This window comes from Brassica rapa, chromosome A04, assembly GCF_000309985.2.
Source record: "Brassica rapa cultivar Chiifu-401-42 chromosome A04, CAAS_Brap_v3.01, whole genome shotgun sequence".
In the NCBI taxonomy this organism is placed as follows: domain Eukaryota; kingdom Viridiplantae; phylum Streptophyta; class Magnoliopsida; order Brassicales; family Brassicaceae; genus Brassica; species Brassica rapa.
Genome location: NC_024798.2, coordinates 16,921,407 through 16,939,854, shown reverse-complemented (window position 1 = coordinate 16,939,854; position 18,448 = coordinate 16,921,407). Strand labels below are relative to the sequence as shown.

General features: G+C 35.7%; 1 protein-coding gene and 1 pseudogene across 1 annotated transcript; both read right to left on the bottom strand.

Moving 5' to 3' along the window:
* Nucleotides 1-1,246: 1,246 nt before the first annotated feature.
* On the bottom strand, nt 1,247-16,562 carry LOC103865401 (annotated as a pseudogene).
* Nucleotides 4,392-8,313, bottom strand: LOC103865161 (receptor like protein 28). The gene is given in 2 exon segments (XM_009142942.3): nt 4,392-4,571; nt 4,573-8,313. Coding segments are annotated over 2 exon segments (2,232 nt in total). The 5' UTR covers nt 6,649-8,313; the 3' UTR covers nt 4,392-4,415.
* Nucleotides 16,563-18,448: the final 1,886 nt, after the last annotated feature.

Below are 18,448 nucleotides of genomic sequence, written 5' to 3'. Positions count from 1 at the left end.
TTCTTTAAATTAATGCAATGCTTGGTTTGATCAAAAAAAAGGTCAGTCACTGGAGCTTGTACATTTGGAGAATGATACTTTTATTGAAGTGGATAAAAGGGTATTGCGTCGTCTGCATATAGACCTTTTTTTTTTTTTTTTTCACTAGTTAAAATTTTATTGAGGTTTCAAACATACAAACATAAAAAGAAAGGTCCACCAGCAACAAACCCACATCATAAACTAAAAAACAGAGGCCCAACATTAGTTTACCCTAACACACGGATCACAAACAAACGGTACCACCGATACTATAAAACGTGTTAAAATAAACATGAAAAGAGAGACACGTGTTGTTACAATCCTCCACCATCTTCACCGACAGAAAGTCATCACCGATCCAACCCAAACTGCTAACCACCAGAATCCTCCGGGAAACAAGACCACAGCCAACAAAGCCTTCCAACGACTATATTGGAAGTTTGGGACTCCATCAGCTACACCGTCTACGCTTGTGCTCGTCCATCGGAGAGTATCAATCACCGAGATCTCATCCAAAGCCAAGCCACCAAACACGAAGACACCCACACACGAGAAAGAAAACTCTTGCGTACACCTACAAACGATTGGATACGATAGCCGGCGACCAACACCGAAGAAGACGACACGGCCCCAGAGTCAAAAGCCAGTCATCCACCATAAGAAGGTGGGATACTGGAACGAACCCGGACATGCAAACTCAACAGAGCCAACGATGCCGGAAAGAGATCAACAGAGACACGGACAAACAAACTTACAAGATGAAACACAAAGCAAAAAAAAAAAAAGAGGATGGTAACCGGCGGCAAAGCCACCGGCCACCGTGAGTCAACTGTTTTCTGAAACCTTTTTCTAGTGAGAAGTTGGAGCTCGTCTCTCTCTCACTACAAAATTAGAATATATCTCATTAAATTATAGTTTAATTTTGCGTCGTCTGCATATAGACCTTATTTGTACGTTGAAATGATTGAATTACTTTTGTTTAAATTTCGAAAGTTCTGCTCATTCGGGTTTAACCTTTTAATTTTCAAAAAAAAAAAAAATTCGAAAGTTATTTGATAGTTTGTGTATAAAAGGGTATGCGTTGTCTGCATATATACTTTCTGAATTGTTGATATAGTAGAGCTGCATAGGTATTTGTTAGCATAATATAATTGCATTTTGAGAATAATCTTGACAACTTATACTTAAAAGACAACTAATAACATAATTACATAAAAACATGGTTATTGAAAGATTCTTAGAATAAAATTTTTAACGGAATATAAGAATCTGTCTCTTAACTTTTAACTAAAAAAGTTAAAATAAAGTATACTTATATTTGAATGGGTATGTGTGCATAATCCTGTACGTTGGTGGAATAACGGCTGACAATTTTTTGACGCGTAGATTGTTATCCGGTTAGTGGAACATGCACGTAAGAATAAAAAACGAGCATTTTTTCAAACCAAACTGACCTAGAGTGATTGTATTTGAAAATGTAAGTAATTATGCTAGACCTAGTTGACAAAAAAAAAGTGTTTATGATCGGACAAAGTGGGGAAACTTGTTGACAAAAAAAAAAGTGGAGGAAACGTTTGACTAGAATTAGGATGAGAAACGTGATCAAACTATCAGACCAAATTAGTCGGTAACCACGTTTACTTGTGTTTTAATTGCGAAACTCTAGAACGATATGCCTACTTTGATAAATCATTACAGATGTGCTATAATGTATAAGTACCAAGAACATGATTAATCCGATCTCTTATGTTAGGTTCTTAACTCATGATTTAAATATAAAAAAATATCAAACCATGAGTTAAGAACTCCAAATTAGAAACCGGAGTTAAAATCATGCTAACAGAAATAAACAAAGTTATAACAAAAAGAAGATAAGAATAAAAAAAAATCAACTTTTCAAGGGAACAAAATCAACAAAGCTAATCTTCTATGTTTCATCAGTATCCAAAAAAGGTTTCAAATATGAAAATATACATGCTCAATTTTAACACAAGAGAAAAGTAAATTAATATTGTAAGCAAATTGAATTTCTTACAAGAAGAAAAGTATGGACATATTATGAGTACATATACATATTATGAGTACTTATAGCCATTGCTTCCCACTTTTGTCACTAAAAGTTGAGGTTTGGGTCTGTTGATGGTGTAGCTTTCATATCCCATTTATATTAATTGAGGAACATTTGAAAAAATGTAACCTTAAGTTTGTAATAATTAAAAAAACGACTTTGCAGAGTTGTCACGTAATTAAAATGCTAATTTTGCTTACGTGGCGGTTTGAGAATCAATTGAGAATTTTGTTAGTCCAAAATTAAATTGTTAGGGAATGTTATATTATATAGTATGTCCATAATATATCATTCATTTATCAAATTAAAATTATTATATATTTTTCCTTAAATAAAACCTACGCAATTACCTAATGTGATCAAAATATATATGACAATTAGTGATTTTAAATAATAAAGATTTACAAACAATATGTATAATTTCTATCATTTTTGTTTAATTATTTATTATTAAAATAAATAACACAATTACATTAATCATATAATAAAATTTTAGATTTTTTTGTATACGTTGTATTTTGAATTTTTGAAAACGAGTATAAATTACTAAAACTGTTAAAAGTGTCACATAAACTTTTGTGATCAAGATTTTTTTTTTCTATATTAACATACAATGATTATAAAATCATATGAATAAATAATTTTGTTTTAATAGGTGTTTATGATAAATATATATATATATATATATATATATTTCATATTGTTTAAATTAAACTATACATCATATGAAAATACATACTTATATTTTGATATATGCATTGAACATATATTGAAAAGTTAATATTTTAATTTTGAAATTTTCTTTGTTTTTTAAAAAATAATTATAAATTATTGAAACCACTAAACATTCCACATTTAAAAATCAATCGTTCGTGTAAAATTTTGTTACACAAATATGTAAATAATCATAAAATGATATAAGTAAAAACCTCATTTAATAAATATTCATATTAAAAGTATACTATATATCTATGTTAATATCATTTAAATTTAATTATATATCATATACGATAGATAAGATTGATTGTTTTGATTTATTTACCTTAAAATAATTACGAATAAACAAGAACGGTCATTTGATTTATATGCGCACGCTAATTTATTATATAATAGTAAATAATTTCTTAGTTAGTGAATATATAATTATTATTTTATTATTTCATAATATGTAGAAAAACATAAAATTATTAATAAATATAAAATATTTATTCAGCTCAAGGTGCGGATCTTAACCTAAGTATGTATCTCTTTAATAATTTTAAAATCATAAACATTTTCTAAATCTCAGGCAACAACAAAATAACGAAATGAAAATAAACTCAATAATCAATATTTATATCAAACAATAACCAAAATGAAAAAAACGACCCAAAAATGAAAAAAAATATTGAAGATACATAGGATTGACACATGAACATAAACTTCTCATAACCATAATTAACTTTTAAATTGCTAAATCATGATATAAAATTGAGCTGCTATAGTTTCATTGTAACCAAATAGAATGCCTGAGATTATGACCAAAACGTTCGGTTTTTATGCGATAAAATATTTTTTTTTACCTAAAATATTTTTTTTTTAAATGAGATCAGCTCATGAGTAAATAAATTACGTAATTAACAAAAAAATTTAAAAAAAAATTGTTTAAGTGCCAAAATATTTATTCGATCAAGAATATAAATTTTATTTTTCCATACGATATTTCTTAAATAATTTTCCTATAAATTCACCATGCGCGTGCAGGTCTTATGCTAGTATGATCAGTATTCTGCAGTATCTTGAAAGGCACAAATATCTTAGAGGCAACTTCAAAATTAATAAGTGACATAATCACAAAGCATCCTTTACAAATAGGGCCATTTAATTTATTTGTCTCTATATCCCATTAGGTCTCAACAGTTTCTTGGCTTCTTCTTATCGAAATGTGATCGATCTAATATATATTTGAATATTACTAAATCCCAATCCGACTTTCTTTCACCATTTTCCTTGCGTCTGCCATTTTACTCAGAAAAAAAATAGAGATGCACATGAAATTGACAACAAAACATTCACCATTCTTACTTTATAGAAAACGAAATAGAAACAAAATATCAGATAATGAAACAACAAACATAAAAAGATGCTTCCATACAAGAGGAATCATCTACCACTTGACATACATTAGAAGGATCATACTCAAACTGAAAACAATCCTAAAGGCTTAGGCGCTTGTTCGGACCAATTATCTTGACGAGCCACTCCGATTTGTATGAAGCAATGGCTTGTGCTATTGCCAATCCAAGCAACACTCCAAGTCCATATCCAGTAACTACACCTTTCCAATTCAGCACTTGTTCCTCTTCTTGGTCTTCTTCCTTAGGCTGTTGTGTCGGTGGTGCATCAGTCCCAAAGCAAGTTTCCTGGAGAGGAAGACTACAAAGCCCTGCATTCCCTTCGAATGAAGATTTAGCTTGCCCAGTAATTTGTGTTCCTTGTGGTATTTCTCCTTTGAGTTGGTTGTGAGACACATTTATATACGCCAAAAACGAGAGGCTTCCAAGTCCACTAGGAATAGTCCCTGAGAGTTGGTTGCTTGATAGGTCTAGTGACTCGAGCTTTCGCAGATTGGAGAAAGACAGTGGAATATGGCCTGTGAAGGCGTTGTTTGATAAGTTGAGTGAAATCAATGCTTTCAGAAGACCAATTGATTCAGGAATCTGTCCTTCAATTCTATTCTCAGAAAAATCAATGGTGGCGTATAAGGTAAGGGCCCACTGGTGCTCCATTGATAGACCTTTGTATCGCAAATCTATAATATCAATAATGTTATAGAATGATGTCTCTTCGTATATACTACCACTGTGTACCATATATAGACCACCATCTTCATTCATCGTAAGTGACGATGCTTTCCAATCCACAAAGTATCTTGGTGGCAAGCATCCAGTAAACTTATTATCAGATATCTCAAATATACGCAGCTCTGGAAATCCGAGAGGACCTTGACCAGTAGGAGATATAGATCCATAGAATTTGTTTGAACTAAGGATAAGGACTTGCAAATTTAGTAAAGCCTTGAGCCAAAAAGGAAATGTATCTTCAATCATGTTGTGGTCAGCAACTAGAAACTCTAGAGATGAGCAATTTAGAAGAGATCTTGGAAGTTTCCCGGTTAGTCGATTGTGTCCAACGTCAAGTGTCCGTAGAGAAGCACCCATATGAAAGGCGTCAGGAATACTTCCTTCCAAGTTGTTCTTCCGGATATTCAGAAGCGTCAAGTTACTCAAGCATTGAGGAATTGGACCCGTGAGGTTGTTGTAACCTAGCCTCAAATACGTCAGAGACCTATAATTGCAGATTGAGAGAGGTATGCTCCCTGAGAATCTGTTTTTTGATGCAGCAAAGAAGTTGATAGAGAGTGGTAGAATAGGAATTTCTCCTTCAAAACAGTTTCTCCTCAGACTTAAATTCTTCACCGATGAATTTACCAAAACTTCCACTGGACCTTCGAAACTATTAATCGAATTATTTGGGACAAACACTGTAGTCAGACGAGGAAGGTTCCATAACCACTTGGGTACTTTCCCTTTGATTCTATTGTTGGACATGTCTATTACCTCCAAATTCTCAAGGATCTTTAAGATATTTGGGAACTTGGTGATTCCGCAGACGGATAAGAACAATACCTCCAAGTTTGTTGGGATGTTGTATAAATTTGTATCTAAACTTGCTGGAGATATACTATTACCGGAAAGATCGAGGTACAACAAAGACTTTAGTGAGGAGAAGAGTCTTAGGTCAAATGGGGAGCTTGTGTTTAGGAAAGAAAGGTCTAGATGTTTTAGGTTGATGAGCTTCGAGATAGGCTCTATGATTTTTCCTTCAAAATGGTTATTCCCAAGGTTCATGTGTTGGAGACTAAATGTGGTAGATGAGTTATCAAATTCAATAGAACCAGTGAGGTCGTTTCCATGCAGATTAAGATACTTTAAGGATGGCATAGTGAGGAGAGAAGAAGGAAGGGTTCCAGAGAGCTGGTTATGAGAAAGCGCTAAGTACGAGAGCTTTGTTAGATTCCGTACAAGTGAGAAACTACCAGTGAGTTTATTTCGGGAAAGCCTTAAAACGGAAAGAAGGCTGAGGTTATTAAATGAGGAAGGTACTTGTCCAACGAACCCATTATTCTTAAGAGATAAGACCTCTAACCTGTTGAGATTGCCAAATTCCGAAGGAATTGAAGATGAAATGAATTTGTTATGACGGAGGCTGAGATAACGAAGATGGTGTAACCTGAATAGGCTACTGTTGGGCTTAAGGTTTCCACTGAGGCATTCTCTGAGTTGTAGCTTTGTGACCACACCAGTCGAGTTATCGCACCAGACTCCATTATAGGGATCAGTGAGGTTGCAGTGGCTGCTATCAAACTCGTTCATGAAATCAGCGAGAGCTTGAGACTGATGGGGACCACAAGCAACATAAGTACTATTATCGATATGTAAATCGAAGGATCTTGAAGGGAAGACACAGCAGAGCAAGATTAGCGAGAGAAAATGCAAGTGCATAAGTGATTCAGACATGGTCTTTATGAAAACTTTTTGAAGAAGATTTATTTTGGTTTAAGAAAAATGAGAGGGAAGGTTGGTGGTATAAATAAAAGATACGTGGGTTTCAACTTAAGCTATTTCACCCATACAATTTGATTTAGAAGTTTTTTGTATTTTGGGTTGGGGTACAGTATGGCTAAGTGGCTAATTGCCATTCAAATCATGAAGTGAAAAACGTGGATTGGAAAGACATCAATTTTGAAATCTCTTAACATATGTTCACATATATAGTGAATTGTCATGTTTCAAGACTTGGTAACTTGAGGGCCAGTCAAAGACCAAAGTGGTCGCACGTTATGGCGTAGCTAACAAACACCCTTATACGTGCCACACACTAAACGCGTCATCAGCAAATGTCGGGTGGAGATATATGTGAATTAACGGATTACAACTCTGTGATTATTCGGATTCGATGTTTTCATCTTTTTTTACTTATTGCTACATCTCTTGGTTTATATTTAAAACCCATGACTGTTTCAATCCTCTGCTTAAGTCAAGCCAAGTTGGCTTTTATTTTGTATGTATCTGTCTTCTCTTCTAGTAGTGGCATTTTTTAAGCGTTAAAACGTTTTTTGATTCAGAAAAGTTCTCTGGCGTTTGCTTTTTTCTTATCCTACTATAAGTATTATGTTTCGAGACTTTTTCTTCTATCGAGTGAAGTGACTCGAGTTGAGTGCAGTCAGTCAGTCACCTTGTAACCAGTCGTTGTGATTACCATATATAGACCACTATTTGTTATTCATTTTAAGTGATTATGTTTTTTTTCTTTGAACACAAACACTTATATATTAAATAAACGGGAATTGGGGCCTATAAGCATGAAAAAAACCAATATTCATCCACTACTCAATTTACCTAACAGTTCGATACACGGCGTCACATATACATATTAATACTGTATTACCCTCCCCTTCAACCAGTGTAACTTGCAAAAGAAATAAATAAATTATTAGATCCACAAAAGTAAATCGTGGCTTACTATTATTCACATCTTCTGATTTGCTACACATTCTCGCTTCTGGTAGATCACAACATCTTCTCCATCCCCTTCTCACTGTAATTCTAGTTGTGCTCTTCTCTCTGTTTCCACTATCATTCGAAACAGAAGGCGTTTACTTTGCAGAGACGGTTAGTTAGAGACGCTTCTCCCCAACTTCATCAAACCGATTCCTCTCCGGTCTTTGTCAGTACGGTAAGTTATCAATGTCTTCTTTGATTTAACTTCACCTTCTCTTCGTCTGTTCATATTTCATATGATTTTGGGATCTTCTACGAAATTAGGGCCTTATGCTTAGAATTTAGGGATTTTGATTTCATGTTTTGGTTGTTCCGACTGTTCTGATGGTTCCTAAATTTGAATTCTGTTGAACCGGTTCCACACCGACCGTAGTGTATGAATGTAGATTTATTTGGTGTGGAATATTGTGGCTGACAATTGCTTTGCGACTACATATAGTAAATTATATCCACTTTCCATCTCGTTTTATCTTGTCATATTACTATTATGCAATTTCACTATTCCATATGAGATAGTATTAGACAGTTAGTTATATAATGTGCTTTCAATTCGTGGTATTTTCATCATATTCAGTGAATTCCTCATTTTATTTATGTTTCCTCGTTCGTTCTTTCGGTCAGATTTTGGAATTGTGGTTTCTCTGGTACAAGAACTACATAGTATGGAAAATTGAATTTTCATGTGGAATATCATTGCATTATTAGTTCATTCAATTAGGTAATCCAATACTTTATCGTCTTATTCTACTTGAAATGGAATGGTTGTGTTGTACATAGATTGTATTTGGAATGGAATGGTTGTGTTACATGTAGATTGTACTGGAATATGTAATAGCACTACTTTCCACTTGGCATGCGCTTGTATGTAGTATGGAAAATTGAATTTTGGTGTGGAATATCATTGCATTATTAGTTCACTCAATTAGATAATCCACTATATTTTCGCCTTATTCTACTTGAAATGGAATGGTTGTGTTGTTTGTAGATTGAATTTGGAATGGTATGGTTGTGTTGCATGTAGATTATATTGGAATATGCTTATGTTGTATGTAATAGCACTACTTTTCACTTTGCATGCACTTGTATGTAGTACGATATCGCCCTGCTCTATTCTATACGAGATGGAATATTCGTGTTTGTTGTTTTTAGACACTAAATGTATATCATCTTTCCCATAGTTTTGTTGATTAGCTTGTATCGTTTTGCAGGTTTGGCGTGGACGATTTAGACCTCCCATGTAAATTGTTTGAGACAGGCTTTGAACCCACAGAGAATAAAAGGGTTAACAACTACTTTTAACATACGTTGGATTGATGTTCTCCCGTCTTCCGGCAATGTGGGTTTAATTTCTGGACGTCTTGTGTCCCCAATGTATTAGGGTTTCTATTTTATGGAATTGGGTTTACATCATCAAGCATTGTCTTACCTATACCCATTAGCTTCATGTACGTCAACCATGTGTGGGCTATGGTTGATAAAGAATGTAATTAGGCGAATCATGTTTTTGAGAAAAAGGGAGATTTGGACTGCATTGTATGAGGGTTTATATTTCCTTGACTTAGGTTTAGTGTTTACTGGGAAGTATTGTTTTACCAAGCCCCCATTAGCTACCATTTGTATGTAAATCAAGGTTGGTGAACCATGTGTATAGCATCACATAACATAGTATGTAGTACGTGGTATAGAATATATTCAATGGAATAAACACATTGATATGTGTACGTACTATGAAGTGTATGTACATATCAAGCGTTGTCTTACATATACTCATTAGCTTTATGTACGTCAACCATGTGTGGGCTATGGCTGATAAATAATGTAATTAGGCGAATCATGTTTTTGAGAAAAGGAGTGTCATTTCGAAAAGATTTGGACTGCATTGTATGAGGGTTTATATTTCATTGACTTAGGTTTAGTGTTTACTGTAAAATGTTGTTTTACCAAGCTCCCATTAGCTATCATTTGTATGTAAATCAAAGTTGGTGAACTATGTGTATAGCATCACATAACATAGTATGTAGTACGTGGTATAGAATATATTCAATGGAATAAACATATTGACATGTGTACGTACTATGTGGACTAACCGTACACAACAATTATATTATGGAATACAACATTTATTGGTACACTTTCTAATTTACACCACTTGTTTAACTCTGCATAGTAAAACATCTCTAATAACTCCACCTATTTACGTGGCTTCCTCGTAATCCTTTATATGAAATAGTTGTAATCCATTAGTGGTCATTTACTGCAGGGAATACGTCATCAACTCTGCACAACCGCATACATCAGCGTCTACTTATTTTGTGGGTCATATGCATACACCTATTCTATCTTATATAGTTCATGTGGAATGGAAAGAAGATTTTTTGCATGTATCTATTTACGTTCATAATATATATTACATTCCATCTGACTCATGTGAAACGGAAAGTTTCGTCCTCTAACTTGGACGTTTTACTGAATTCGGCTTGATTTTATGTAAACCATTTCGTATTTTACTTTCACCATGCACCTTATCACCATTCTGAAATTAAGAACACCATCACTCTATTGTAAATGAACTTACAATAAATCATTCCACGTACGTGACATAGTATGAAAAGCAATACAATCGGAATAGGATTTATGTCATCATCTTCAGATCGCTGTTCTATTAACAGAGTTTCTATCTCCCTCACAACTGTTCGTCAAATACTCTTGATTATATCCTTTCGCATACGTGTTCAAGACAGTTGCGCACAACGATCCCTATTATATGTGATTGTTAATGTGGCAAACACATCTTTCACGTCGTTCATTTTATAACAAGGAACCGGCAACCTGTTATGGTAAGGGGCATAACCGGATAGTATCAAGCCAAAATGTCTGACAATGAATTACGTCAAAATCATTGTTACTTTTTTTATTTGTTTTTGAAATCTGGCTATATCGCCAATAAGCCCTTAAATAAAAGCCTCACAAGAAAGTTATCTTGCAGAGGAAGAAACACTACAAAGAGCAACTTTTGCCAGAAGATCTGCCTCAGAGTTTAACGATCTAGGAATGAAAGACATGGAATAAAAATCAAAAGACAAGGATAGTGATTCGATGTCTCGGAAGATTCCGTAGAGTTCTACCTGTGGTGACTTCGAAGAGAGAGCTCTAACGAGCAGTTGGCAGTCTGAAAACAAACAGACTCTGTTGAAACCAGACGACAAGGCGTGTGAAAGAGCTAAACGGACCGCTAAGGCTTCCGCAATCAGGACGGACGAGGTGTAGTCGAAGCATTTTGACCCATGCTGAGTAAGGCCCTGTTCGTTTGCTCACCCAGGTGATCCATCTGGGTGAAGATGCATCTGCATTATAATGCTACATCCAGATAGATCACTCAGCTGAATATTTAAAAACTCATCTCAAATTCTTACCCAAATGAAGGTGAGTCTTGATGGTGCATCTCGATGCAGATGCATCTAGTTCAGTCCAAAAAGATAAATGACAAAAATGACCTTTTAAAATCAAAATATTATTTTCAAACCGTAAATTCTATTTTTTTGCATATATATTTTTCCGCTATAACCAAAAAATGCATTTTCTTGCAAAAACTGAGTAACACACTTTCCCGCCAAAACCGCAAAATACGTTTTTCCGCAAAAAAAACATAAAACACACATTTTCATAATACCACATTTTTCGGCTAAACCAGTAAAACCGCACTTTTCGACCAAAATCGAAAAAGCGCATTTTCCCGTCAAAACAAAAAAAATGCATTTTTCCACCAAAACTCCAAAAACGCATATTCTCGCCAAAACTCCAAAAAGCATTTTCCGGCCAAAAGCGCAGAAAGCATTTTCTCGCCAAAACCGGAAAACACACAATTTTCCCGCCAAAACCGGAAAAAGCGCATTTTCTCGCCAAAACCGGAAAACACAATTTTCCCGCAAAAACCAAAAAAATGAAATTTTTCCGCCAAAACTGAAAACACAATTTTCCCGCTAAAACCGGAAAAACGCATTTTCCCGTCAAACCCGGAAAAATGCATTTCCCGCTAAAACTGGAAAACGCATTTTCCTGCCAAAACTGGAAAAACGCATTTTTTCCGTCAAAACCGGAAAAACGCATTTCCCGCTAAAACTGGAAAACGCATTTTTCCGCCAAAACCGGAAAAATGTATTTTCCCGCCAAAACTGGAAAAATGTATTTTCCCATCAAAACCGGAAAAATTTATTTTTCCGCCAAAATCGCAAAAATGTTTTTCTCGCCAAAATCGTGAAAACAAACTTTTCTCGTCAAAAACATTTTTCCCGCTAAAACTTCAAAACACACTTTTTCCGTTCTAACCGCAAAAACGTATTTTCCGCCAAACCCATATAACGTATTTTCCGCCAAAACCATAAAAATGCACTTTTTCGCGAAAACACATATTTCCTCAAAAACCGTAAAAATACTATTTTCCGCCGAAACGTAAAAAAATATATTTTAGTCATTTTATTAACAAGTCCACCTGGATGAAGATGAAAGTTAAAAAATGAAAAACAAACGAACATAGTTGCATTCAGATGATTCATCTGGATGCATTGACGAAATGAAGAAACGAACAACACTCAGATGAAACATCTGGATAAGACATCTAGATGGACCATCTGGATGCATCTTCCAGATGTACAAACGAACATGGCCTAACTGAGTGGTCTCCATTCCTCATGATCCATCCGCATCCAATTGCACCGCCAGGCCGCGTCTGTGAAAATAGAGACACGAGAAGGTCCCGTCCTGCGAGCACGCTCCTCCATCCGTGTGATGCCGTCGATGATGGTGTTACTTCCAGGAAGCTAGCATTCTGGCAGTATTTGCCAACAAGAACCCGAGAGAGTAGACAGTCAGAAGCAGAGACAACGCGCCAAACCTGTTTTGCAAGGAGGGCGATATTGAACAGTTGGATATCGTGTATGCCTAGACCTCCCATTAATTTCGGCAGAGTTATCTTAGACCAAGACACCCAACCAATTTTCTTTTTATCCGCTTGATCCCACCAAAAACGAGTTAGAGCGGACTGGATTCTCTTGTAAAGGCTCATAGGTAGCTTCCAAAAAACTTATTATCAGAGCTTCCAAAAAGCTTATTATCAGAGCTCCCAAGTTTATAAAAAAAATGGAAAAAAATCTCTAAATTTGTAAAAAAAAATAATTTTAAAACTCTTACAAATTGCTTTTGGCCCCAACATATTAGGGACATCCCTGTATCAGATATCAAGTCTTCATAGCTCAGGGAACCCCAGAAAATCTAGATGAGAATGAGATAAAAAGACTAGAAATGTATATACAAATAAGATAAAAGAAGACATTTTTTTTGTGAGACGAGATAAAAGAAGACGAGATGTATATATACATATGTAAACTTGTACGTGTCTGTGTTCTCTTCTATTAGAGATGTATATATATATATATATATAAGTCTAGAGAAGATTCAGCTTTCTTAATTTAAATGACAAGAAATCAGAACATAGCATTGGATAAATACTGAAGAAGAAAAAACATATGAAATATGCTTTATTAAATAAACCTTTAAAGGTTCAATGCAAAACCAAAGCAAATCATAAAAGTTACTAGGACTGACGAGCAACTCCTTAGTGTGTATGAATAAGTGATCTGTGCTATCGTGAATCCAAGACATAGCCAATAATCACTGCATCCCACTCTTGTTACTATAAGATTTGTGCTATTTGAGTAATTTATTAGTTGTCTTTATATCCCAGTTCAACTTAACTTTTGGCTGATGCATCATCATATATATTAGGTGTCAACAGTTTCTTGGCTTCTTCTTACCGAAGAGTGATTGATCCCATTTCACCATTTTCCTTGCTTCTGCCACTTTACTCAGTAGAAAAAAAAACATAAATGCATATGAAATGACTAAAAACATACACCATTCTTACTTGATAAAAAAAAAAAAGACAGAACAAAGCATCAGATAATGATACACAAACATAATGAGATGCTTCCATACAAGGGGAATCACATCAACCACTTGACATACATATTCAAACTGGAAAAATCCTAACGGTTTTTGCGCTTGTTCGGGCCAATTATCTTGACGAGCCACTCCGGTTTGTATGAAGAAACGACTTGTGCTATTGCCAATCCAAGCAATGCTCCAGGTACATACCCTATTGCCACACCATTCCAGTTCAACACATGTTCCTCTTCTTCTTTTTCTTCTTCCGGAGGTTGTTGTGTTGGTGGCGCAATAGTCCCAAAGCAAGTTTCCTGGAGAGGAAGACCACAAAGCCCTGCATTCCCTTCAAATGAAGATTTAGGTTGACCAGTAATCTGTGTTCCTTGTGGTATTTCACCCTTGAGCTGGTTGTGAGACACATTTATGTACTCCAAAAACGAGAGGGTCCCAAGGCCATTAGGAATAGTCCCGGAGAGTTGGTTTCTTGATAGGTCAAGTGACTCGAGCTTGCCAAGATTGGAGAGAGAGAGAGAGAGGAATACGGCCAGTGAAGGCATTGTTTGATAAGTTGAGTGAAATCAATGCTTTCAGAAGACCAATGGATTCAGGAATCTGTCCTTCAATTCTATTCTCAGAAAAATCAATAGTGGCGTATGAGGTAAGGACCCCCTGTTGCTCCATAGTTAGACCTTTGTATCGCAAATCTATAGTCTCTATATCGGAATAGTCCCATCTCTCAGAGCTAATTTTTCCATACAGCATATATAAACCACTGTCTTCATTCATAGTAAGGGACGTTGCTTTCCAATTGGCAAAGTATCTTGGTGGCAAGCTTCCAGTAAGCTTATTAAAAGATATCTCAAATATTCTTAGCTCTGGAAACCCGAGAGGACCTTGACCAGGAGGAGAAATAGAGCCATAGAACTTGTTTGAACTGAGGATAAGGACTTGCAGATTCGGTAAAGCCTTGAGCCAGAAAGGAAATGTGTCTTCAATCATGTTGTGGTCAGCAACTAGAAACTCTAGTGATGAGCAATTTTGAAGAGACCTTGGAAGTTTTCCGGTTAGTCGATTGAGTCCAACGTCAAGTGTATGTAGAGAAACACCGATATAAAAGGCGTCAGGAATACTTCCTTCCAAATTGTTCTTTCGGAGATTCAAAAATGTCAAGCTACTAAAGCATTGAGGAATTGGACCTGTGAGATTGTTGTGATCTAGCCTCAAATGCGTCAGAGATCTACATTTGCAAAGTGAAAGAGGTATGCTCCCTGTGAATCTGTTGTTTGATGCAACGAAGACGTCGATATAGAATGGCAGGATAGGAATTGCTCCTTCAAAACAGTTTCTCTCCAGATCTAAATACTTTAACGATGAATTTACCAAAACTTCCACTGGACCTTCAAAACCAGTAATCGAATTATATGAAACAAACACCGATGTTAGACGAGGAAGGTTCCATAACCACTCCGGGACTTTCCCTTTGATTCTATTGTTGCCTAATGCTATAAACTCCAACTTCTCAAGCTTCTTTAAGATATTTGGGAACTCACTGATGCCGCAGAATTCTAAAAACAAAATCTCCAGGCTTTTTGGGATTTCTGACTTTGAACCTAAACTGGCGGGAGATATACTATTACCGGATAGATCAAGGTGCAGCAAAGATTTTAGCGAGGAGAAGAGGCTTACATCAATCGGGTAACTTGTGTTAAGGAAAGAAAGGTCAAGAATCTTGAGGCTGATGAGGTTTGAGATAGGCTCTATGATTTTTCCTTCAAAATGGTTATGCCCAAGGTACAATTTCTCGAGCCTAGATGGGGTAGAGCAGTTAGGAAATTCAATAGAACCGATGAGATCGTTTTCTCTCAGATCGAGAATTGATAAGAAAGGCATGGTGAAGAGAGAAGATGGAATGGTTCCAGAGAAGTGATTATAACTGAAATCTAGAAATGAGAGATTGGTAAAATTTTGTACAAGTGGGAAACTACCAGTGAGCTGGTTGTCTTCAAGGTCCAATTTGGTTAACGAGGTTAGGTTACTAATTGTTGGAGGAACTTGCCCGAAAAACTCATTGGAGAAAAGATACAAGAACTCTAGTCTGTTGAGATTTCCAAATTCAGAAGGCAATGATGACCTGAAGTTGTTGTGTTCTAGATAGAGGTAACGGAGGTGGTGCAACTCAAACAGGCTAGTACTGTTGGGGTTCAGAGTTCCAGAGAAATGATTATTAGAAAGGTCTAGATCCGAGAGCTTTATTAGATTCCGTATGAGTGGGAAACAACCGGTGAGCTCATTTTGGGAAAGGTATAAAACGGAGAGAAGGCTTAGATTATTAAATGAGGAAGGAACTTGGCCGACGAAGCCATTACTAGAGAGAGATAAGAACTCTAACCTTTTGAGATTGCCAAATTCAGAAGGAAGTGAAGATGAGATGAAGTTGTTTTGATAGAGGTCAAGGTGACGAAGATGGTGTAACCTGAATAAGCTACTGTTGGGATTTAAAGTTCCAATGAGACAAGCCTCGAGTTGTAGCATTGTGACCACACCGGTAGAGTTATCGCACCAGACTCCATTAAAGGGATCACTGAGGTCGCACTGGCTGCTATCAAACTCGTTCATGAACTCAGTGAGAGCTTGAGTCTGATGGGGACCACAAGCAACATAACTACTACTATCGACTTTGAAAGTGAAGAAGCTTGAAAGGGAGACACAACAGAGCAAGATTAGCCAGAGAAAATGTAAATGCACGCGGGATTCAGACATGGTCTTTATGAATAAGTATTGAAAAAGATTTATTTTGGTTTAAGAAAAATGAGAGAGAAGGTTGGTGGTATAAATAAAGATATGTCACCCACAAAACTTAAGACTTGGAAAACGATAGAGAGCTACGTGAAGTCTTTGTATTCACTATTCTTGATTGGAGAACTTAATGGCTAAGTTAGTTGATTTTTTAAAAGTATAACTTGGAAAGACATCAGAAGACCCTACATGTGTCGCACACTAAGTTTTGTGGTCTGTCTGTGTAATGTCGTGTGAATTAGCGGAGTACATCTTTGTGTTTCTTCTTTCTCCTTTTGTGTTTTTCGAGATTCCTGGAGGTTTGGGCCATAGGAAATTTGCTTCGTTTTAACGCCAAAAACTCATAAAATTTCTAGAATTGACGAGCAACTCTAGTGTGTATAAAGCAGCGACTTGTGCTATTGTTACTCCAAGAGCATAGCCTATAGCCATTTCTTACCACTTCTGTCACTATAAATTGAGGTTTCGTTCTGTTGATGGTGTAGCTTTCATATATGATCAGTATTCTGCAGTATCTTGAAAGGCAAAAAATATCTTACAGGCAACTTCAAATTAATAGGTGACATAATCACAAAGCATCCTTTACAAAAAACGAGTTACTTTTTTTTCTTAAACGAAACTGAATTAGAGTGATTGTGTTTGAAAATGCAAGTGTTCATGCTCGGACAAAAGTCGAGGAAACTTTTGACTAGAATTAGGAAGAGAAACGTGATCAAAATATGAGACCAAACTAGTTGTTAACCACGTTTACTTGTGATTCAATTGCTAAACTCGAGAAGCGATATGCCTACTTTCTGTTGATAAATCATTACATATGTCACATGTGGGTTATGAATTCCTGTTAAGAGAGATAAAAAAAAGTTATAACAAAAAGACACGAATAAAGTCAAAATTTTAAAGGAAAAAACACCAACAAATCAAATCTTTTTGTGTTTCATTATTATTTTTTCGTTTTTGTCTTCAAAAGTTTCATGTTCCATACAAGCTAGTCTCATGGTCTAATCTCATGGGCTAATCTCAGGAGATCCTTAACGTCTACTAAAGTGTAGTTCTCAACATGTAATCAGACGTCTTTAGCAAGACTATCCTCATGGACATTTGAAAATCAGGGAATTAAACTGAGTAGTAAAACCATAAAAAGAAGATCGAAGTGCTCCAATTTCATACAGTTCAGGGTCTAGAGCAGGCCAAGGTTTCGCCAATTGGATAATTTGCACAAGTTGTTGGCAGTCGGACTCAAAGTTCACTTGATGCAGTCCACGGTTGCTCACCTCCTTCATCGCCCATTATGGATTGTCTGCCTCTGCATGGAGTGGAGAGGTTCCCTATCAAGCTCATACAAAACAAAACCCGTACCCGTTCTATCGCTCGGCTCCGTCCATGACAAATACCCTGTCGTTTGCTTTTACTCTCACGCCTCTGTTTCGAGGCTTTTTCTTCTATTTTTTTTCTCCCTCAAGTATTTGAGTAAGAATAAACAAATATGAATAGAAAAGATTCAGATTTCGTAATTTTAAAGCACATGAAACCAGAACATAGCATTGGATAAAGATATAAGAAAAACCATAGGAAATTTGCTTCTTTGTAACGCCACCAAGTCATAAATGAACCTTCAAAGATCACATGCAAAACCAAAAAATCATAAAATTTCTAGAATTGACGAGCAACTCTAGTGTGTATAAAGCAGCGACTTGTGCTATTGTTACTCCAAGAGCATAGCCTTTAGCCATTTCTTACCACTTCTGTCACTATAAATTGAGGTTTCGTTCTGTTGATGGTGTAGCTTTCATATATGATCAGTATTCTGCAGTATCTTGAAAGGCAAAAAATATCTCACAGCAACTTCAAATTAACAAGTGACATAATCACAAAGCATCCTTTACAAAACGGCTATTTAATATATTAGTTGTCTCTATATCCCATTAGTTCTCAACAGTTTCTTGGCTTCTTCTTATTGGAATGTGATCGATCTAATATTTGAATACTACTAAATCCCAATTTGACCCCCTTTCACCATTTT